Source organism: Cheilinus undulatus, linkage group 5 (assembly GCF_018320785.1).
Source record: "Cheilinus undulatus linkage group 5, ASM1832078v1, whole genome shotgun sequence".
Taxonomy (NCBI): Eukaryota; Metazoa; Chordata; class Actinopteri; order Labriformes; family Labridae; genus Cheilinus; species Cheilinus undulatus.
The window spans coordinates 11,616,297-11,640,315 of record NC_054869.1 but is presented as its reverse complement, the minus strand read 5'-3'; the positions used below and the strand labels follow the sequence as shown (position 1 = coordinate 11,640,315).

At 37.9% G+C, this 24,019-nt stretch overlaps 1 protein-coding gene across 1 annotated transcript; it reads left to right on the top strand.

The window, feature by feature from the left end:
- The first annotated feature begins 584 nt into the window (after positions 1-584).
- On the top strand, positions 585-24,008 carry ulk1a (unc-51 like autophagy activating kinase 1a). Its single transcript, XM_041788233.1, has 27 exons — positions 585-1,079; positions 1,163-1,255; positions 1,342-1,383; positions 2,671-2,703; positions 2,792-2,828; positions 5,584-5,757; positions 8,349-8,422; positions 8,509-8,610; positions 12,275-12,333; positions 14,758-14,840; positions 14,921-14,971; positions 15,065-15,153; positions 15,242-15,398; positions 16,028-16,088; positions 16,504-16,593; positions 16,771-16,896; positions 17,003-17,118; positions 19,135-19,232; positions 20,109-20,227; positions 20,406-20,521; positions 20,853-20,978; positions 21,570-21,724; positions 21,850-22,025; positions 22,130-22,248; positions 22,478-22,635; positions 22,758-22,893; positions 23,002-24,008. The coding sequence occupies exons 1-27, from the start codon at positions 975-977 to the stop codon at positions 23,043-23,045; spliced, it is 2,739 nt and encodes a 912-aa protein (XP_041644167.1). The 5' UTR covers positions 585-974; the 3' UTR covers positions 23,046-24,008.
- The last annotated feature ends 11 nt before the right edge of the window (positions 24,009-24,019 follow it).

The window sequence follows — 24,019 nt, the reverse complement described above, 5'->3', positions numbered from 1 at the left end:
TGATATAGTTATTTGTTGTTATGGTAACCTAAATAAATTAAGTTGACAGCATTAATTCCATGGATTTAACTGAACTTTTGACTACTACTGAAAAAAACAAACTTTTGGCTCTTGTATTATTTACTAAGGTTACTGTCACAATTTGTATAATGTAAAATTAAGATTTGATGAAAAGCAGAATTTTCAAGTAAATATACACGTTTAAATCATGTAATAGATTAACTGTGTGCAAAAAGTATATCTTCCATTTTTCTCATTCTATGTGAGTATTTTGTGCTGGTAACTCATAAACTTCAATAAAACAAGTAAATGTTACTCCAATGAAGTTATACAGTTTGAATCGTGCACATGCTCAGTTGAATCAGACCATGCACGGTTTTGATTGCATACGCTTCTAACAGTGAGCGACAAAAAAAAAAAAGAAAAAGAAAGCTACTCCTGTACAAACCGCTGTTTAAAACCAGGTCGTGTTCAAAATAAGGCATTGAAGAAAGATTTTACGAGGTGTCCCTGAAGGTCCCATGGTCAAACAGCTGCTTCACTGTTTGCGCATGCGCGCCATTGGATATGACTATCACCAGGGCAGAAAGGTGAGGAAGACATTATTATCTGAGCTCAGTGTGTGAATTTAATCAACGACTAAAACACTTTCGTGAGATATAACTTTCACCGGCTTTTAAGGAAGTAATAGAGACTAAACTTAACTGTAGAGTAAGCACAGTTAGTCGCTGATATTTTATTTACATACAGACATCTAGTGCTACCCACGTTGTTGTAAGTTTTTTGTTGACACAAACTTTTTTTCAACATTGTCATCGTTATATTTTTCACCCATGGAGGTTTTAACGTAAGAAGACGGTATTTTTAATCAATGAAATGGGATTTACCGGCACGAGGAAAGTGTCGTGGGACCGTACATCTGTTTCAGTGGGAGATTCAACATCCTGAACCTGCTCGGACACTTTAACGACTTTATGTTTTTATCATCCATGGAGTCTGTTGGGAAGTTTGAGTTTAACAGGAAAGACTTGATTGGTCACGGCGCCTTTGCAGTTGTGTTCAAAGGCAGACATAAAGAGGTAACTTTTTATATAGAGCGCTATTAATCTGTCTCGTCATTGTTGTCTGTTTATGTACTTTTTCTTTAAATTCACTTATAAAGAAACGTGACTGGGAAGTTGCTGTAAAGTGCATCAACAAGAAAAACTTAGCCAAATCACAATCTTTGCTTGGTAAAGAAATCAAAATACTAAAGGTAAGACGTCAGTTATTACTGTTATATTTCTTACGTCAATCGTTTTAAGTGTAACTTAAACTAACATGTTTCCTCAACTTCTACAGGAGCTCAAGCATGAAAATATTGTCAGACTACTTGACTATCAGGCAAGACTATCCCCCTCTTCTTTTCTATACAAATTACACATTACCAGCAACCATATAACAACACACAACACTTTAGACTTTGCTGACACATGCTGCCAGTGTTTACATATCGCCGCAGTCCTGAGCGCCATTGGCTCATGCAGTGCAAGGCTGCCTGTTGGATGTTGTAGTTTTTTTATGATTCATGTGAACTCAGTGACCTGCTGCTGTTGTTTTTGTGGAATTTGTCTGAATATCTTTCAGATACAAAGTTCCACAACAGGGAAAGGTGGTGAATGGCACACCTAAACATATGATTTCCTTTAATTGTCTTTACTGTATTCCAGAGACTATATAAAACTCATAAACTGGTCACACATAGCAGAGGACATTAACCATTTGCTTGTATGTCAGTATGCGTGATTATGTGGGTGCCTTCCTGTTCTCACCTTACCGACACCTGCTGGATATCCAGACGGGGGTGAGCTGATCTCTCACTGTATTTCTAACAGATGGCAGGGTGTAGCAGCAGGTTAAACAATGGCTTAATAAACACAGAGCCTGAGCAGTCTCACACAAGACACACAGCAGCTTGCAGGGCTAATGAATTGAGATGATACACTCAAGGTAAGGCTGTGGGAGCCCTTCTATGCTGCATTGTGTTTATTTAAACTGGCATCAGCACAGACTGTGCCCTCAATGATCTGTAATAGTGATACTTACTGAATCATAACAGCCATGGGGTTGTTATGAATTCGGCTGCACGTGTTTTTAATGCACAGACCCTGCTAGCTTAACCAGGTTCTGTAAAGTACAAACAAGAGAGAACTTGCTCCCCCACTTATTGAATTCATTTTAAGTCTGATGGGACCAAGTGACGCCTTATATTTCCCACCCTTTTAGCCTACCTCATGTCACCTTTTAGTGCTGTGACTTTAATGTCATAGACGTCAAATGAGGAAAGGGTCCAAGATGATCTGTTGGGCCAAGAGCTGGACAGGTGTCATGACCGGGTAAAGTTTCAAGCCCCCGAGTTAGCTGTCGTCAGGAGGTCCAAATTTCTAGAAGCGCCTCTGGTAACAGGCCAAAAAGGAGTTAACCAAGCCATAGAAAGTGCTTGTGACATTTGTTGTGTAACTTTGGGAACAGCTGCTAATACAGACAGGGAATGCTTGTGTAAGTTACTGTTACCTCTACGAATGTGATTCATTTTTTGCTTTTTGAACTCATTTTTGTCCTGACAGTTAATGTAACTTTGTTCCTATTACTTTTGAAAATAACATGCATACAATCTGCTCTCACTGACAGGAAATTGGAGGATGTGTGTATCTTGTCATGGAGGTATGCTGTGAACATTCATATCCTATTTACTGCCAATGCAGAATTGTGAAAGCTTCAACTTTAACTTTGACTCTTGTTTCTTTTTCAGTACTGCAATGGTGGGGACCTAGCAGAATACCTTCACTGTAAGTGTGCTGCATCTTACAAGACTAACGCTGCCATTTTTCTCCACTTTTTTCCCTAATCACCTGCAGAACAGCCAAAAACAGGGACATTAACAGCAATACTCACTGTTGCACCAACCCAAACTTTCAGCTTTTGTTTCATAAATGTGAATAAGTCTTGGGCAGCTTACGTGCAGGCAAGAGTGATTGATTTGTAAGAGGCTTGACTTAACTTTTTCAGTGTTTTGAAAGAATAATGAGGTTTCGAGGACTGCTATAATCATGCAATGTGAGGTTTAAAGGTCCAAAAGGTAAATACACACTAATACTACAAAGCCATTAACCAAGAATCACTTAATACCAATGAAATACCTTAAAAAGTTTTCCAATAATTTATGCTGAAAGTATTAGTGTGCAACATGAGGAAGCTATGCAATATGCAATAAGACTGTTCAATGCTGCATTAACTACAAGAATCTAGTTTTAATTCCAGATATGTTTACACATTCAAAAAGTAAGTCTTTTTGCTTTAGTGCAAAAACATAAAAGTAGAATGTAAAGGTAGAAGGATAGAGAACAGCAGTACTCCTGCTGGGAATAATTAACCAAAATATTAAACAATGAAATACAAAATATGTACGATAGGGTCAGTTGATTAACTGTCTAGATGTGCAGGAAGGTGCAGCATGATGCTGTGCAAATATCTCTCCTATGCTCTAGAGCCAGGTTACTCAGTTGGAGGCCCTGCAGCCAGGTCAGGTCGCTGAAGTAATTTGCAGTGGCCCTTTAAGTAGACTAGACTTTTTTTTATTAAATAATGTACGTTAATTATGTTTGTATAATCATCACACATTTATGTCCTGATTTGTTGCTGTTATCATGTTTTTTCATCTTCTCATTTCTGCCTGTCACATGTGCTGTTCTGCATTTATTTATTTATTTATTTAATTTGTTTAAATTTATTTTAACCAGGAGAAACCTCATTGAGATTATGAATCTCATTTACAAGATTTAAGGCAACTCATGCTAACTTTGACATCACTTATCTCAGACTGTGAGGTAGACCTGGCCTGACCCAGGTCTGCCCCATGAAAGGCATGGCATTCTGTTTTTTGGCTTGTACAACAAGAGAGAGCTGTATCAGCATCTCTACTAGTGGTATAGAATTAGGCAAAAGACATTTAGAACTGTGAAGACTATCGAGGCGTGTATGGCAGTGTCTATGAAGAGGTTGAAGCCAGACAATTTGATTTATTGAAGCATAAAAAAATCTTACATAGATTCCATGTCCTGCAGTATCTTTGGCCCTTCATATGGATCCTTTTTCAGCAACTGGCCCCCATTCCAAACTAATTGAATAGCCCTTCTCTCGAATGAAAGATGGCAGCAGTGGAAACAGGCCAAACTTAAGCATAGTTAGCATTAATGAAAAGGCAAGACAAGGCAAGTTTGTTTATTCGGCACCAATTACACACAAAAAAACACAATTAAAAATGCTTTAAAGAGTTTAAAACAGAAAATTTAAGGCATTTAGAGCATTACAGACAGCAAAAGATATTCAAATTCAATGTTTTTTATTTAAAACAAGCAACAAAGAAAATGACGTGATGCAAAAATAGCATGATCAAAGGCTCATCTTTGTCCACAAATAAATCATATTACTCACTGATCATTGACTTCACTCTCTTTTTATTTAATTCTAGTGTACACATTCTTCTGCAACATCCAAAAGCCTAATTTCTCCAAAAAATTCCTTAAAACATAACCAAGAAATGTTTGTCGTGAAGCTCCTACCTACTCCACAACAAACAAAGAACTGAGTTCATTCCCACCTTCGTGACTTGCCCCTTTATAATTACTGAACCCCACCTGTTAGCACAGTAAGAGAGCACTGCTTGATTGCATGAAATAGTTTTTATAATTTACTGCAGTGTGTTTATTGTGAAGGGTCAAACCCCAGTAATGAAATCATTTGAAGTACTTGCAGAGCCCAAGTTTATAACCAGCTTTTATTGTTTGTGCTGTTGGATTTCTTGTCATGTTTTCCACTTAAAAAGTTCTCAAAATGATCAATAAACCCTCCTAATAAGATAAAATCATTCCCTCCTTAAGCTTCACACCCTGTTTCCAAATAAGATGATGCATTGGAGGCTGTGGATGTGAGTCTCCTCATGCTAAAATTACCTCACCTTTGTCGATGTGTCTATTTAAACACTGATATGGAGCGCTGGTCTAGTTCTGCCAGCGTGCCAGCAGCGTCTCTGAACCTCTCTGTGTCTCTGCCAAGGAGGCTCATCCAGCTTCTTGCAGCACAACACACAGTCATACTTGGCAAGGTTCACAGAGCAACCACATGACCTCGCCCATCTGTCACTCACTTATCCCCTGTCCTCCGGTGGAAAAACACTGCAGCTATAAATACTGGGAGTACTGGGAGGGTGGGGGTTGGGGGGGCTAGCATGTCAGACAGCTTTGACTGTAATTTCCAAATGAAGCCACATCATAAACAAAATTCTCTTCCATGAAGCAGTGACGCTGATGTGATTAGGGATGATCTTCTTACATCATATTAAAGTTTTGGATCGTTGTGGAAAAACAAAGTAAATGAGGTTCAAAAGTAAGATTTGTCACTAAGAATTCATTATAACTAATCATTGGATTATGAGCTGCCTGGCTGATTCTTCTCCACTTACGTCTGCATGCTAATAACCTCTCAAATCTAAATACTAACACGCTAACCTCCTTCTGGATCATCTGTCATCTCTCTGACCCTCAGCTAAGGGCACGCTAAGTGAGGACACCATCCGAGTTTTCCTGCAGCAAATTGCTCAGGCCATGAAGGTCCTGCAGAGCAAAGGCATCCTCCACCGAGACCTCAAACCTCAAAACATCCTGCTCTGCCACCCAGAGGGGCGCAGGTCCAGTCCCATTAATACCTGCATCAAGATAGGTAAGAAGTAAAAAAAAATAAATTTCACTAAGGGGAGGCCAGTTTAGGGCAGGGCTGTAACAATACACACAAGTCATGATATGACACAGATTACTATACTGGGCTCACAATACGGTTCTGTCATGATTTTTACGGTTTTCTACATCAGGCTGAAAACAATTTATAAATACATATCCTTGTATTTTAATTCTCTGACAAAAAAATTCAAAGTACCCCTTTTCCATATTTTCCTTGATGAATGCAATACATTTTGATTTTAATGTTGTGTAGTTACTATGGCTGTCAGTGTTAACACATTAATCACTTGGAGATTAAGGTCAGAAAGTAATGCATTTAATTTTTTAATCGCATTAATTGCGTGCTATTGTGTGCACCGTTGTTAACCTACCAGTGCACAGCTACAGCTGGAATCTACTCACCTCAGCATCTCCCCTCTCTAAGAGGTGGAAAATACAGACACCACTGTTCCTTTGAATATCTAAATTCAATTAAAAAAAAAAAACTCCTAGACAGTTCAGTGAAAAGGCCAAAGTAATATGGACCTTGTGATGTCAAAACATTTTTACTTTTTGATCTGAAGAAAGTCTTTACATGATTGAGATAATGCCACTACCCAAAACTCGTTCCTTTTTTTCTTTCGAAGAAAAACTTTGTCTACTTTGTGAAGTTAAGTATTCCTAGCTTAGAGACAGTACAAAGTACAAATTAGGAGCAGAAAAGGAACAGTTTCTTGAGAACATGTCGTATATTAATAGTTCACCTTATCTGTGTTACTTATGTGCAGTACCTATAAAAAGTATTTACCCCCTTGGATGTTTTACCCTTTTAGTGATTTTATAAATCACTCATAGTCAATATAATTTGGCTTATTTGACAAAAAACCCTCTAGTGTCAAAGTGAAAACAGAATTCTACAAAGTAACAGCAATTTGATTGCAAAAAAAGGTAAAATAAGTGATTGGACCCCCTTTAAAATGACTTACCTAGTTCAACAGAGGTCCTGCCAATTGTTGCCAGTAGCCTCAGTCTTAGTGAAATGGGGAATCACCTGAGTGCAGTGAATGTGTCTCAAGTAATTGTAGTATAAAGACACCTGTGTCTGGAATCTCCAGTCACTGGTTAATCTGTATTCCTGGCTACCATTACACCATGAAGACAAAAGAACACACCAAGTGACTTAGAGAAAAGGTTACTGAAAAGTATAAGTCAGGGGGTGAAAACACAAAAAAATTCCCAAGGCACTTAACATCCCCCGAATTTAGTTAAATCTATCATCAAGAAATGGAAGGAATAAAGCACATGTGTAAATCTGCCTGGATCAGGCCGTCCTCACAAACTAATTGTGCAAGAAGGAGACTAGTGAGAGAGGCCACCAAGACACCTATGACTGCAGACAACAACTGTTGTCTTGATTCTTCACCAGTCAAAGCTTTATGGGAGTATGGCAAGAAGAAAGACACTGTTGAAGAAAACTCACATTAAATCTTGAAAGAGTTAACCTAAAGGAATGTGGGGGACTCCATGGTCAAGTGAAGGAAAGTTCTTTGGTCTGATGAGACCGAAATAGTGCTTTTTGGCCATCAGATGAGACACCATGTTTGGCAGACACCACACATCACCACAAACACACCATCCCCGCTATGGAGCACAGTGGTGGCAGCATCATGCTGTGGGGATGCTTCTTTGGCAGCCAGCCCTGGAAGGCTTGTAAAGGCATAGGATAAAATTAATGTGGCAAATATAGAAAATCCTAGACAACAATCTTATTCCGTCTTCAAGAAGTTTAAACATTTGTTTTGAAATGTGAAATAATTCAATTTTAAATAGGCAATTACAACTGCGATTAATCACTATTGTCTATTAGGATTAAGCCATCAATTATGATTTGAAATTTTAATCATTTGTTTATTTTTTGTAGTGGTACTGAAAATAACTCACAGTAGACCATTTAAAACAGTTATTGAGCATTTTAAAAAATATTCTAAATAATGTATAATTCAGCCCCAAATAGGGGAGTTTCAGCCTGCGTTTCTGAACTTAGAAACGCAGGCTACAAATTACAAATTACTTTTAAAAGACACTTAATTTTCCTCAATTGTTTCAGCTATCATAAGCTTTTACTCACATCTTTAAAAAGCTTAATCATAACCAATGTCCCTTAACCAGTAATCTCTGGGACTCTTGTACATGTTTAGGCGAGGGGTGTTTCAAATCTGCCCTCTAACAAATGTTAAATATGTTTTGGTGTCTCAAGCTTTGCAGAGTGGTGGTCTCACATGTTTCATGATGTTGATTTTATTGTTTATGTCATTCATAACCCTTCTTTGAAACATTCTCAAATGCTACATCTCCTGTCTGTCTCTACTGATGATAAACAAGGGATGCCTAAAGGATAAAGCCCCCTAGCTAAAAAAAAAAAAATAACAAAGAGCGTTGCTTTATGTATTTTTGTCAAATCTACTTGAATTGTCCATATTTGTCCAAGTTTTATTCTGAGTTATCATTACATCCCCAGTTTTGAGGTCTATTTGGTCATTCCTAACTGTACCCTCTCCTCTGTATTTGCCTCACCATGTGTTTCTCACCCTGCAGCTGACTTTGGCTTTGCGCGTCATCTTCAAACAAACACTATGGCAGCCACGCTGTGCGGCTCTCCCATGTACATGGTAAGCATTAATGACTCGTGCTCTGGTTTCTTGTGCCAACATGTCAGCGTGCCTCTAAGCTGTAAGCTGTGTTTGTCTGCACACAGGCTCCTGAGGTCATCATGTCCCAGACCTACGACGCCAAGGCTGACCTGTGGAGCATAGGAACCATTGTGTACCAGTGTCTGACTGGGAAGGCTCCATTTCATGTGAGTGGAACCATGCACAAAAGCTGCATAATCTCATTGAAGGTGTTTAGGAAAGTAGATTTAAATATTCAGTGAAGAAATTGCCCACTAAGTCCTCTTACACAACTACAAGTAATTGTAAAACTGCACGAAGAAACATTATGATCTGTATCTCAGCCATAAAATTCCACCTGCCTGCCAGGTGACAGTCTGCCTAGTTTTCAGTGTTGTAAGATGGAAAACGCTGGAACAGCTTGTCTACTTGTTTGTGTACAGACGGTGGAGGGTATGCGGAAATGGCTGTTGGCCATTTCTCAGAGCCCACGGTAAATATTGTTTCACAACCCCGAGTATTACTTTCTACTATTCACGTGGCTGCTCACTTGAAACTTGAACTGTTATTTGCACATTGCCTCAGGTATGATATCCAAATGAGCAGGTGCTATTGTTTTTATCTATTCTGTGCCCCATTTTTTTTCCCCTTGAAACCCATTTTCTTATCTATTTTATGAGCCGTTAAAGAAGAAAAACAACATTTAGCTGTTTGGCCTTTTCACGCAATTGAGGCTATTTATGCTGCTGTTTCCTCGAAAGTGTTTTCCCTGCGATGAGAGGGGAGATGGGCTTCTATTTTTACTGTTTGACAGGCCAGTGAGCTGCGATGAGTCCAAGGGTCGGCATGAGGCTAGCTGATGATGATGCTGATGATGTTTGTATAGCTGGCTTACCTGGAGCCACCAAGCCTTTCATGTGGCATTCACTGGGATCAAAAACCCATCTCTTATTTATCTTTGGATTGTATGCAATATGCAATGGCCAGGACTTATATTAATAATGATTTAGCAAATTTATTACAAAAACCTTCCAATGTCATTCACAAATTGTCTGATGGGAAGGCAGCTAATTTAAGGTGGGTCATTTTCATGCGTTACTCCCATATAGGTGCAATGATTATTGAACTTGACTGAATATATTTGATATGGATGATTAGATTCCAATGAATCAAATACAGAGCATAACACTGATGTATTGCACATAAAGTTTATAGAATTTAGTTCAGCTTACACTTTACATTTTATAACACTTTACACTATACTACTATATTCAATGACACAAAATTACACATAGTACAACTAATTTCTATCCAGATGTAGACCTATAGTTTGCATACTTTGCAGCTCAAAACTTAATACCATACAAAACAATAAACAACAAAATACAATATAAAATACTGTAGTATAAAAACACCTGCAGTCTATAAGTGAACATGAATTTTAAACAACAGTATAAATGAGGAAAAAATGAGGAAATGTAAAATGCAGCAACATGATGCATGTGTTTACCTTGCAAGAAATTGATAAGTCAGCTGTAAGTCAGTAGCCTACAACTGATTATCAATCAATCATTTCAGTTGGTGCTGGGTAATTAATCAAGTTTGAATTTTCAACTCTGATTTTAGCTGCCCATAACCATAAAAACAAGATAATCGAGATTCAACAATTACTGTGTCACATGCCGAGGTTCGCTTATTTTGTCCAAAGGTTATTTCTTTAAATGAAACACATCCTCCTATAGCATGTGCCGTGTCCCTCCCACAAAACAGCTCTCACTTTAAGTGAGGAGCAGAGGGAGCCATAGCACATACTTTGGTTGGTTTGAAAAGCATCTCATTCATTCTAGCAAAAGACATGCTCCACATTACAGGCCATGGCTCAGGAGGCTTATCAACACATTGGACAATCGTTACATAGCACAAATGAGAAAATTTATAAGGAGTTTTGTTTAATAATCAGGATCTCCCGTCTAAAGCAATATTAACAAAAAAATAGTGGTTATACCACATTTGATATGCAGTCATACTGTTTTTTGTCATTTAAGTTAATAAATGTGGGTTTATTCATTCATCACTCATTTTAGGGATGCACAATATTGTATGTTTGCTGATATCAGTTATGTCAATATTTACAAATTAATTTTTGCTAATACTCATATCAATATTGAATCCTGGTGGCTTGTTCGTACGTTCTATGAATGTAAACTTATAATGTAATCTGTAATGCACCTTTGGGTATCTTATTTCTGTTCTTTTTTTATCTGCTGCTATTCTTAAACGTGCATTATAATCTGCCTGACCCTGAGTGTGTCGTTACTAAAAGGGTCACATGAGGGTCAATGTGTCAATAAGCATCTCTGTCATGTACTGACTTTTATTTATTATTGTCTCTGTTTGCTGTTTGTGATTGTATGTATGGTCTGAGTAGACTGCAAAAACTGAATTGCCCTTTGGGATAAATAAAGTTGTCTGAATCTGAATCTGAATCTGATATATAGATGTTCAGATCTTAAACTTCAGCCCTTAAGACATGCTTTAAAGTTTAAGGAATGAGGATGGACAAAGAAAAGACTTTAGCTGTCTGTTGCAGAGGTAGAAAAAGTACTAGACTATTGTACTCAATTAGAAATAAAGTTACTTTGAATGAAAATTACTTAAATAGAAGTAAAAGTAGTAATCTATAAATTTGCTCAAAAGTACTGAGTACTGGGTAGATACTTTTGATACCTGAGGTGGATATACAGTCAAATATGATCTTTTCTTAATGTGAAATAACTACAGGAGAATATGAATCTATAACCAGGTTGTTTTTTATAAGGTGAGACTTAACCTAAAGTCAAATGCAACAGCTGTTTAGGATGAAATGTGGAATCATTCTTTCGCTACTGTCCCTCATATGCTGTGAGAGTCAAACTTCGGGCCATTTTCTTGCTGGCAGAAAGCTAGAACCTCCTTGTTTTGGCTATTAGTGTACATTTTTTTCTCAATATTTGATGCCTTTTTAAATGTAGTGAAGTATGAAATGTTTCTCAAAATGTACTTAAGTTTAAGTAAAAGTAGTGATTTTAAAACTACTCAAAAAAGTTCAAGTACACAACAAAGCTACTCAATTACAGTAGCTTGAGTAAATGTAGTTAGTTGCTTTCCACCCCTGGTCTGTTGGTTCTGCCTTAAACTCTGTCAACATTTTCAACATAAGCCGATAATCACAATACGATGTGATATGATGCAATACGATAAAATACACTTTATTGTCCCCTTGGGGAAATTTGTCTTTGACTCCAAGTGCTGCGCACATTCAGCTGCCATAGCAACAACAATAATAATACATTTGAACAATAAGCAACAACAATCCACATATATACACAAAATGCACAAGTACATGGAGTAACACATAGCAGCAAAGAAGCATGTACAAATGAGGACAAACAGCCCACGTTCATATTGCAGAAACTCATATTGCACAACACAGGATATAAATATTTAAAAAAATAATGTCAAGCCACATCCAGCACAGATAATATTTACAGCCATTATGTTGGTGTGAATATTGGCAGAAATATTAACATCTTCTGATATCAAAAATTGACTTTTCCAGCCAGTATCTGCGAATACGGATGTCATGCTGATGAAGCTGTATCCCTAATTCATTCAGTTGTGTGTTTTTGTTGGATAGGTTGGGAGAAGCAGTTTGAAGCCAACACTTCTGGGAAATTTGACAAGCACTTCCCTAATTCTGTGGGGTTTTATGGACAAAATATTTCACTAATCATTACAATCATAGAGAAATCTATTAAAAAAGAAAATCTTGGAACCCTAAACTTGTATTTTTGTGTCTATATGTGTGTTCAGGCCAGCACACCTCAGGACCTCCGTCTGTTTTATGAAAGCAACAGGACCCTCTTACCCAGGTAAGTCCGTACCTGAACAAACCAAGGCCAACATGTGAAGTGGAGTATACTGTATGCCCTGAACTCTCACTTTCACACACATATGGGGGTGATAGGAGGCATTACTTGGAGATTTTTGTTCTCTGCGCTCAGTTTGCTGATGATTTACTGACTTGTTCATTTATTCTGTGCCCACACTTGTTTGTACATGATGTTCAGTGTGCACATGGAGGGTTTACGTAACATAACACCAAGACAAATAAACCTAATGTGGAAGCAACTGATACAGACACATGACTCAGATCACATTGGTTAATACTTATCAGAATTGTTATGCTATATTAAGTTTACAGCTGTTGATATACAGTTTATAAATCCCTACATGAGGTGTTATTCTTGTGAAACTTTATCTCTGCCTCTAAATCACTTAACAGTATTTTTATCATTGCTATTTACAGTAATTTTATACACTGAACCTACCACTTTGCCTTTTTGGACCTAGAAAGCATTCAGAGGGTTTATGGGCTGTTTTCCCGCTGTTCCCCTGCTGTAGTTTGCCAGCGTGTGTGTTCACTCTTGGTCATGCTTATCTTTCTCAGTGATAAAGCCAGCTGATAACACGGGCCCCTGTTTTTGTGTGCGCAGGCATGGTTTGTTGTTTTCTTGTCACTCTATATATAACCTGCCGTGAGCTGCCAGCTAGCGGTCTGCTCTGCTATCATTTTCCACATGACCCAAATAGCTCCACGCAGACGTAAACACACACACACACACACATACACACACACATTCTGCATGGCTCTGTCATGATGCCCTGAGGTTTTGCAACAAAGCTGTAAATTGGATTAAAAATTCATATATTTAACAGCTCGCTCTGACTGTATGCAGGTGACCTTAATATGTTTTAACACAGAACAAAATGCAAACAGAGAGCAAGGTTGCACACATTAACAAGATGCACTGTATTAAGCTGCATAGAGATATTAACACATCCAAATGTTTTTCATTTATTCTGGACTTAAAAGTGAAATTGCTCACACTGTTTAATTTGCAAACATGCACTTACAGGAAACGTTTTAGTACTAGACTGAGGCTAATTGTCTCTTTAGTTCTTTTACAGAAATGATGCCGTTAAATGTATGTTTGCAGTTTAGACAGTGTGCATGAGTTTACCTGTTTGTTCTTTGATGGGCAATTCAAAGGTGCCCATCTGTAACACACGCAATTGTAATAAACATCTGCCGCTTTTTGTAAAAATAATTCCACAAATGTAAGTAATTCCCCGCAAAGGTAATAAACCACAAACATCATATCAACCTGCAACTTTTAATATTGATGATAATCCCACAAATGTGATGAATTTCCCTCAATTGCTTACTGTAACACCTGTATATATAATAACTATGATATTTTTAGGGATTTGGGATACCTAAGCTTTCAAACTAGTCATGATTTTACTCAAATTCAACATACAATTTTTTAAAAAAAAGATGTGATCATTATGGCTTGTTTATGTACTTAGAGATTACAGTAATATGCACAATTTATGAATTCATGCAGGTTTTGTTCACGAAAATACAAAGTTACTGGAATGTGGGTGCAATATAAAAAAGTGCACAAAATACAATTAAATGTGCATCCAAATTATTAGATTGGGCATTTGTTTCCCAAAATATGCACCAAAATTGTTCGTATGTGCGTGGCATTTCTAGAACATGTATATATAGATAGTGTGTGTGCATTTGGATAAATCATGTTAATTTCATCACCTGGTGATCTGTAAGATTAGAGGTTGAATGACAGCAGCAGAGGACTGTTAAGTCAAAGTAAATACAGTATTTAATCTAATTTACCCTTTTCTTTTGTGTGGAAAATTTTCAGTTTGGTAAAGAGGAAACACAACATATCCCTGCAAATCTCAAATCTATTACATTTTGCAACTGCAAGGGAAATTCATTACATTGGCTTAATTTTAATAGGAAAGCTGAAAATCTGTGTTACAGATGTGGTTTATTATATTTGTGGGCTATTATTACACTGATAGGTGTTACACCAGCCTCATGAAATAGATGTGCAGTGTACTGTGCTCTAAAAATGCTTTGGTTAAGCCAGTAATCTGACTCAAATTAAAACAAATTTTGAAAGTTTGTTTTTTGGGCCTTCTGCCTTTACTTGATGGGAAAGCTGAAGAGTGACAGGAAATATGCGGAGAGAGTGGGGAAAGACATGCACCAAACATGCGCTTAGACTGGGAGTCAGTCTCACGACCAGTGCGTTAAGGACTATAGCCTCTGCTTATGGGTGCCTGCTGTATCCACTGGGCTACACTAGTGCCCACTCTCCCGTGGATCTTGGATTAAAATTGATCACCAGAGTCCCTCCATGATTTATTTTCAAGTGTTATACCTATAATCTTATCTAAACAGGAAATGTGTGTTTTTACAGCATCCCAAAGGAAACTTCTAGTAACCTCAGGAATCTTCTGTTGGGGCTTCTGCAGAGAAACCACAAAGAACGGATCAGCTTTGGTAAGCATACTTCTTTTAACATTAAAATCTCTTATCTTGACTTTTAAAAAAGCTCACATGTAAATCTTTTGCGATTTCAGATGAGTTTTTCCACCATCCATTCTTGGAGACGAGCTCATCCGCAAAGAAATGTATGACTTGTATCTCCTCTAAATATAGCTAAGAATTATTAAAAGTGATGTAACTGTCCTTTTAAGACAAAAACTTTATGTTTTTCTGGACAGGCTCTCCTGCTCCCCTACTCTCCTATCCAAGTTCAGGCTCAGGCAGCTCCTCGAGCAGCTCCTCTACATCACATCTGGCCTCCCCTCAAGTGCGTACCACTTTCTTTGGTGCGTCTAATTCCCTGTGATTGTTCATAAATTATTTGATAATTCAGTGCTTTGTTTTTCCTCTTTCAGCATTCCGATGGAGAGATACACCGTCTGCATCCCAAAGCGCAGTGTTCCCCTCTGCAAACCTCCCCTGTCTTCACACTCAAAACAATCACCAATCAGCACAGCAGGAACGCCTCATCTTCCACAGAGGACTTTGTCATCGTGCCTGCTCAGTTTCCAAGTAAGTCTCTCTCTGTATATACAGTGCTTAACAAATTTAAGGTTTATGCCACAGCTGCCCTAAATTAACAGCATTGGTAATTACCAAAATCCTTTTTTATGTTTCTGCAGTGGTTAATACACCAATATGTAGAAGCTCTTTAACAGAAATGATATTTTTGATGCTAAAATACAATTATTATTGTTATCCATGAATTTTCAAATTTACTGATTTACAAAAAAATTGAAAAAAATAGTAAAGCACATTATTATTTCTTGATTAATATGTCAAATTATAGTTATTACTTGCATTCCTGAAGAGAAAAATTAGTTTTAGTGGTTCAATGCTATGCTTGATGAATTTCTGACTTCTCAGAGAAGCCCAGGGAGCCTGCTCAAATTTGGGTATAAAAAGGTGAATTCAGTTTGAAATTCTTCATTCCTCATCAAAATGGTAAAATGTTTTTAGTATTAGTTTTTAGTTTTAAACAAGTTTTTGATAGATTTCTAAAATATTTGTTTTCTCGTTTTTATGACAGGTGGCCTAATAAATTTGTTAAGCACTGTATATCAACTTTTTTCTGTATTAATACAGACTTGTCTTCACACCAGCAGAAGGTGTCTGACTTGTTCTATTTCACTGCTTTGTAGATGAGTACACCCGTGATGTTGAAGTGGAGTCACCTGTTGAGAGTTGCCTGATCTACAGTGGGTAAGTTGCCTCTGCTTCAGTGTACATAATCTCCTTAGTTGATCCGAATCTCAGTGTCAGTGTTTGCTTAGTGCAAAATGTTGGCTTGAATCATTGATTTGCTGCAGCTCTTTATCATTTGTTGCTGTTTATTGCTGACAACAGTTTTGCAGTCTTTTGCTACTTTTTAAAGAGTTTTTAGACTACAGTGCTATTAGAATACTGCATTAGTGTGTTGTATTTTTTCTTTTATGTGTTCTGCCACTGACAAAGAGTTGCTAAACTGCCTTTTGTTTAATTTAAGTGATGGCAATAGGTGCTTGTTTGCTGTGTCTATATTAAAGTATGAAGATTATGATTCCAAACCTAATTGATATATCAATGAGAAAATATTTGCATTTTTGGAACAGACAGAGCTAACAGATATCTTTTTTAGGAGCTCACAGCTGGTCGCGAGAAGCCCTGGATTTGCAGAAAAGACACCTCCACCTTCTCCCCGGCTGCACTCTCCCTCTAAGCCTGTTAGGTAAGAGACTGGGTCATGTTTTGGTTTGTCAAAGATAAGAATGTTCTTAGATTAATCATTAACTTTACTGTTACATTACCAAATAGCATGATTAATCATGAATGTATCATCTAATTGCATTAAAATCACACTAAACTGCACTTACATATGCCTCTTTGCTTCCTGCCAAATGTGCAGCAAACCTGCTGAATTTGTCGGCCCTAAAAGCAGCCAATCAGTGCCCATTCCCGTCCCAACTCAGATCCAAAACTACCAACGTATGGAGCAGAACCTTCACCCTGCAGGCCTGCATGGCTCCACTAGGTTCGTACATCCACTCTGCTGTCTCCTCTTTGCACCCGCCTCACCTCACCTCACTGTTTATCGCCTGTTCTCTTCTGCCTGTCTGACTGTGTCTAATGTCCTCCAGGGTCACACTCTGCTGTGCTGGCAGCAGCAGGGAGAACTCGCCTAAATACAGAGGCTGTCGAGCTCCAGGATCAGTCCTGACTGGAGGAGCCCGACCACAACAGCCCTTCCCATTAAGTAGGTATCCTGATTGGTTTTTGTTACACCTATTCAAGGAGAGTTTGAAAACAGAGGCAGCAGCTCTCGCTGTCACACTCCTACAGATTAACACTCTCCCTCTCATTTTTCAGTATAGTGTCACTTTTTATTGCTCACCAGGGCCATTTGGGTGTTAGCAACAGCTCCACCATCTGTACTATGTCACGTTCAGTGCATTCCTTGAAATGTTTTGAGATGAAGTGTTGCTGTTTTACTTTCTCCTTACCAACTTGCCTTCTGCCTGACTCATCTACTTTACTTAACTCTTATGACAACAGCCTGAGAGCATGTCTGGGCATGTTTCAATCAGTGAAAACAAACCGCACAGACCAAAGGCACTGCTTCTTTTAACGGTTTAATCCACTGTTTTTCAAAGTAGAGATCACAGCCACCTGGGGGGATGCCAAGGGACACTACAAATCCTTTAGAGGTTATTAATGATTACATATAAAAACCCATGCACTCTTTTCTTCTTGCCGGCTTCCAGTTTTAGAAAAGAATGTACTTGCCATGCTAACAAGACAAATAAAGAGGCTGCTATAAGTGACAATTATATAACAGAAAGTTTCTGTAGAAGTGAAAACATGCTACCTGCCATCTCATAAGCTGGAAAGTGAAGAATGATTACAAAGGAGGAATAGCAAATACCATTTAAAATAGGAGAAAGACTTACTGAGTGTAATGAACAGATAACAATAGAGGCCAGGTCTGACAGGGATTTGCTGTGAGGCATCAGCACTAACCGCTGCACCATTGTGCAGATGAGCAGAGATCTAGAAAGAAGCAATATCTACAAACAATGAAAGTGTGATGTAAAAGAAATCATCAAAGATTAATGAATAAATAAAAATATTAGTAATTGTTAATTAACATAACTTAAAGGGTAACTAAATCCCAGAGTTTTGGCAAAAGTGAAGCTACTCTGAAAATCCAGAAAACACCTTTAACCTTTAAAACACCTTGAGGATATTTTACATCTTCTGGATGCATTTATATCAGTTACAGCATGTCCTAACAAGCAAGTGCCAGACTCCACATCCCACAGCACCACACTTACTGTCCACACTGCATTTAATTATCTGTCCTGTGAATTTAAGGCTCCCTTCCTGAAAAGTACAATGTCTAATACTTTTGTTTTGGATGTGGACAAGCTGAAATGTGGTGCTTTGTATTAACAAGCCTTTGGCGTGTTCCAGCTAAATAGTTTTGTCTCTGTGTTGGCAGAAGTCAGATCATAGCATTTCAGACACAGGGATGGATGTTGTTAATGCACAACTATCTCAACTGTAAAACAAGTTAACAAACTCTGCTGAGTAAGGAAAGTGAAAGAAAATCAAAGATATATTCCTATCAGGCATGCTTGATGCTTTGTCATAAGTCTTTCCTTGTTCTTTGCCCATGTTAATGCAAGGAAAATAGGGACGGGACAATGGGGGAAAAATGTTTGGTTGCATCGCTTAGAATTTAGCTACATGCTTGCGTGCCTTCAGGATGCTACAATATGAATCAATGTAATCGAGCTGATTTTGTCGCTGGCACTAGCTCACGCTGCATTTAGTTAGGACATGGTGTTAAACAAAAAAATTTACTGGGTACCTTGATTCTAAATGGATTTATGTCACTTTAAAGCAGCTCAGCCAATAGAAAAATTCAGTTGCAGAAGCCAGGTTTTAACCTGTAGAGGGCAGTGATTATGCATGTTTCTTATAAAAACAAAATCTAGGATTAAACACTTTATACTCAAATGTTGAGAGTCAGATGTGAATTCAACATCTCTACCAAATACCCATATAGATCACTTTAGGCTGGAAAAGGTGATCTGTGGGTTTAGTTACAATTTAATATGATAAGGAGTTGTTTGTACAGTGCTTGATACTTGCCATTGTACAAGGAATTTTGCTAAGGTGTGCTTAAAGAAGCTAATACTAGATACAGGTCTTAAAAATGGAAAAGTTTGGTAACCCCGGTTTAATCTTTTTATACTCTGTTTTTCAGTGGGAATGACACCAAAGATCTCAGAGCCAACTCTCCCCCTCAGCACAAGAACTGGACTGCTCAACTCCCCTGATGTACAGAACACCGGCGGCCTACAGGTCAGTCTTTAAAACCTCTTTCAAACTTTTGGTATGAGTCTGCCAAAGCACTGACGGTACAGCCCCATTGTACTCATCGCTGTGCTCCTGTTGCCTACTTTGTTTTTATATTGAGGTGTATTTGCACTACAAACTGAACTCCATATGGTGTAGGCTCTAAACAGTAAACCAGAAGTGATTTTTGTGGATGCATTTAAACACACTGAGAGAGAAAAACTATTTTTAAAAGGGACAGCTTTTGCTTTCAATGGACACAAGCTACTCAAAACATTTTCAGAACCCGATGCAGTGCAAGGCCAGAAGGCATTACCACTTTTTAAAAATTTTTTTGGGTTGTTTTTTATGCCTTTATTTTTATAGAGTAGGGCAGTGGATACAGTTGAAAACAGGGATGAGAGAATGGGGGAGAGACTGGACTTGAACCCAGGCCGCCTGCGTACATGGGTCGCACCTTATACCACTTGGCCATCTGGGTCTCAGCCTGCCATTTCAAAACTTTTTTCTCCTTTAACATGTCATATTCAGCCTGAGAAATAGCTTTGGTTTGTTGTATAGAACCTGCACCTTATGGAGTCAAGTTGTGAAGGAAAAGGCACCTCAGCTAAAAAAAACGGAGTAAGGCAGAGCACGATGCTCCGATGGATTTAGTGGGGCATACCTTGACACAGAATATTGATATTTTTCCATCTATACACCATCATGCTTGGCAATCACTGACATATTAAATGGAACAATTTGTTTTTACTGCTTTTAAAACAACATAAGGAACCAATTGTTTGTGACTTATAACAGAACAACTGGATTTAGTTAACCCAGTTGATTTAAATTTTAAACAACATTTGTTTTCAGGACTTCAATTTCTTTTTTTAAAACTAGGTTCAGCCAAGGATGCCAAACCGAAACATGACAGTCCCAGACCTTAAATCCCTTACATCTCCTGCTTCCCAGACCGACCTCAGCAGGAAATCAGCCAATAAGAAGGGCCCATTTAAAAGGTAACACTAGCATAATCTTTATATATTAATATGAATGTAACAATCATTACATGACAATGTTGTTTACTGTTATTATATCAGTAGTCAACATCTAACTGAGACTGTTTGATTTAGCTGTTATGTAGACATAAATGATTAAATGCTGTCTGTGGTGTCTTTGTCTGTATCTGATGTCCAGATCACTGAGCACAGGCAGGTTATCTGACATGCTGCTGAAAGCGGCCTTTGGAGCCCACCTGTTTGAGCAGGGAAGCGATGAGAGCCTCAACTCTGATAGAAGCATGGATATAACAGGTACCTTTACAAAGCTGTGATATCAAATCGTTAAATTATTTTTTTTATTAAATGATTCTGTGTACTTGTGTCATTATTAAAGGTTTGTAGAGATTAGTACATATTCAGTCACAAAAAGTGAGTTGACTACATGTGCCAATGCATGACAGCTAAATTATAACAGTGAAAAAGGGAAACCATAAAGAAATGATGGCATCAATATCATTACACTTATTATAAACACTCATTGTGAAAGAAATGTTTGGAATAAAACGCCCATTTTAAGTTTCCTACTGCATTTTACAAGAACATCTTAGCCATCTGGCCTAAATTCTTTTGTTTGTTGCTACAGCTCCACCTACTGGTTTCCACCAAGGCTTGCAGTTCACAGACAGCCCACCTCCTGCAGTTTTTACCATGGGCTCTCCTTCCAAAGGAAACACTCCTCCTGACACTGTGTTATCAAGGATGTTTTCAGGTGAATTTCCTTACTAACTCAAATTCTGACTCTAATGAAGATGGCATTCATTCTGTGCCATTATTTTGGCTTGTGATTTAAGAAGCGTGTGGGAAGTCTTTTAATTAAGAGAGTATTTTTTATTTTAGAGATGGTATTGAAGTAATTTACATGTTCTGAATATCAACCCTGCTGTGATAAGTTGCAGGCTGTGTGGAGCAAAAAAATCACAGCTGTGCTTATATTCAGTTGTAAATTGAGTGTTATATTGCCTTTGGAAAACATTTAAAAAGGCAGAAAATTAAAGAAACAACGAGTGAAATAAAAGCTGGGTCTTTTGATAGTTCTTTGTTCTGAGTCAACAAACAAGAACTGATTCCATTAAGAGAATGAGAACCAGGGAGTTAAATCACAATTTTTGTGTGTTTTTCTTATGTTTTTTAGCAAAGAAGTTTGAGTGTGTGGTTTCTAAAGGGAGTGAAATGAAGACATATTTGTACATCTTAGAATTTAAGATTACAAAATAAAAGTCCCTTTGCACTTGCAGGCCAACGTCTATCATCAGCTACTCCAACTTTCCATTCACTTTGTTTGACTGTTTCTTAATCGCAGGCTCTCCCAGCTACATGAACTCCGCCTGGCTGCTCAACAGTCGTCTTCTTCAGGGAGGAAGTCGCAGAAATAGTGAGTCTGAAGCCATGGATGCTACTCCACACAGCAGTCTGGTTTTCCATCCTCCAGAGCTTCCTGAAGACACACTGATGGAGGTACAGACAAATACTATCATGATGCTGCTGAGACGAATTTAAAATGCATCTGCCAGATTTGCCATGAACACTTTCATTAGTTATAGCATTCGTTTTTTTTTTTTTTTTTTTTTCATTTTTTACAGCAGGCCCATACAGATGCTCTGAGTGAGCTACGTTTCATCCTGGCTTTTGTCCATTGTGTCATGGAGTTGGCTTCATCTAAGGACCCGAGCCTTGAAACTGTCAACAGTCCTGATGTTTCTTTTCTAGAGCAGAGCTTAGTGACTGATCAGATCAGCCTGTTGAGTAAAGAATGGAGGTGAGACATGAAGCTTTTTACACTTTTTCTCAACATGCACAGCTTATACCTTCTTTCAATATACATGATGGGATTAACTTTCCTTTCTTCTGTGCATATTCCAGTTATGCAGAGCAGTTAGTATTGTACATGAAGGCTGAAGAGTTTCTGTCATCAGCACTGCACACAGCTAAAGACAATATCAAACAAGGACGACTCCTTCCCTCTTCCACAGTCAAACAAGGTAAGACTCTAGTCTTCTGGTTTTAATTATCAAGACTTTAAAACTGTGTCTTGAAAACTTGTAGTTTTAGTCTCTCATATACCAAGATTTTTGTTGTTTAATATTTAAAAGTATTAGTTTAAGAGAACATCTTAACTTATTCTAAGCATTTTCTCTATATTTCAGCTAGCTAAATAGTGTAACTTTTTGTAATTACATGTCTTTTTTATGCTTTATTTCCTTTGTGCAGTAATCAGGAAGCTGAATGACTTGTACAAGAACTGCGTGACTTACTGTCGCTCCCTCAACCATCGACTGCAGACCTTCTTGCTCGACAAACAGAAGCTGATGGAACGCTTTAACGGACTCACAGCAGAGAAACTCATCTACAGTCACACCGTGCACATGGTGAGCTCAAAGCACAGCAGGAAATACCTATATTCAATTCAAATTAGATTCCCCCAATGTGCATCCATATCATAACGAGTATACTATGTACTGTATCTGTAATGTGTTCTTAATGCATTCAGGTACAGACTGCTGCTCTCGATGAGATGTTCCACTTGGGCACAGCATCAGCCCAACGCTACCACAAAGCCCTCTTGCTGATGGAGGGTCTGTCTCGAATCATCACTGAGCAGAAAGACATTGACAGTGTTGATAAATGTAAGTCGCAATAAAAAAATACATAAATGTGTATCAATTGAAAATCTGCCCTTAGTCTTTATTATATTTTATGTAACCTTAAAATTTCATCCTCTCTGTTTTCCTCAGGTAAGCAGTGTATCGAGCGACGCCTTTCTGCTCTGCAGTCTTAACAGTATCCATGAGCCCTGTGACTGCGCCCACAACAACAGCATTATCTTTCCTCATCCATCTCTTTTCAGTGCTGATGGACTCTTCCAGTCTGTCAATGCACAGAAGCACTTTGATCTGTCTTAAGGGAAATGACCAGTGGAGCATTTGCTCTGACCCCTCTAGCCAGTCTCTAATATTTACATAAATGCACAGAAAAGACTGGAAGTCCTTTTTTGATGATAGATTGTGATATGATTGTTTGGATACTTTGATAAGATAATCTGTTGTCAGTATTTTTGTTACAGACTGTATGTAAGTGTGTTTTGTGTTTGCACATAGAATAATCAGATTGAAAAACAACTGTTATTTAATGGGTTTTACTTGAAAGAAAATTTAAGTTGTGATGCATATATGTTATGTGTTAGGCAAGGTTCACCAGTCAACAAGAGCCAGAATGTTTTGGATAACATGACCAAATATTGCAAATGCATAGCAGTAATTGTTTAACTGTGCCTGTTTTTTTGTGTTTGCCACAGCAGAGTAGTGGATGTTAAAGCAATGAGAGTGTCTGTCACCATAACCTTTGATAAGTTCATTTTTCTTGATGAGTTTTAGTTTTGAAAAGCTGATCCACTAGTGTTTGCTGTCACTTAGGGATGTACTTGAACAAAAGGTACAAAAACTGCAAGTCCCTATGCTCTGCTTATCTGATGTATGGTGCATTGTAGCAAATTAGTTTTTTATGTTCTGTCTGTGTGGTTGTTTGTTAAAAGATTGTATTTGGTGATGGATGAAATTGCACATGATTGCAGCCTAAAAGTCACTCTTTCAATGCAATGAAACATTGAATTTTTGTGTATTTTTTGGGCTTGAATGTAAGTTTATTAGGATGACAAATTACCCTTTTCTACCTTATGTGAGAATGCTGGTAACATTTCAAAGTGAATTGTTACACACTGTTTGATGAAAATAAATATTTATTATAAAACAAACA

Bases quoted from the DNA above. Each gene is read 5' to 3' on its own strand.
- ulk1a (XM_041788233.1), top strand. From the start codon at position 975: ATGTTTTTATCATCCATGGAGTCTGTTGGGAAGTTTGAGTTTAACAGG. The intron at 1,080-1,162 runs GTAACTTTTTAT...TCACTTATAAAG, and splicing joins TCAAAGGCAGACATAAAGAG to AAACGTGACTGGGAAGTTGC. The intron at 5,758-8,348 runs GTAAGAAGTAAA...CTCACCCTGCAG, and splicing joins TAATACCTGCATCAAGATAG to CTGACTTTGGCTTTGCGCGT.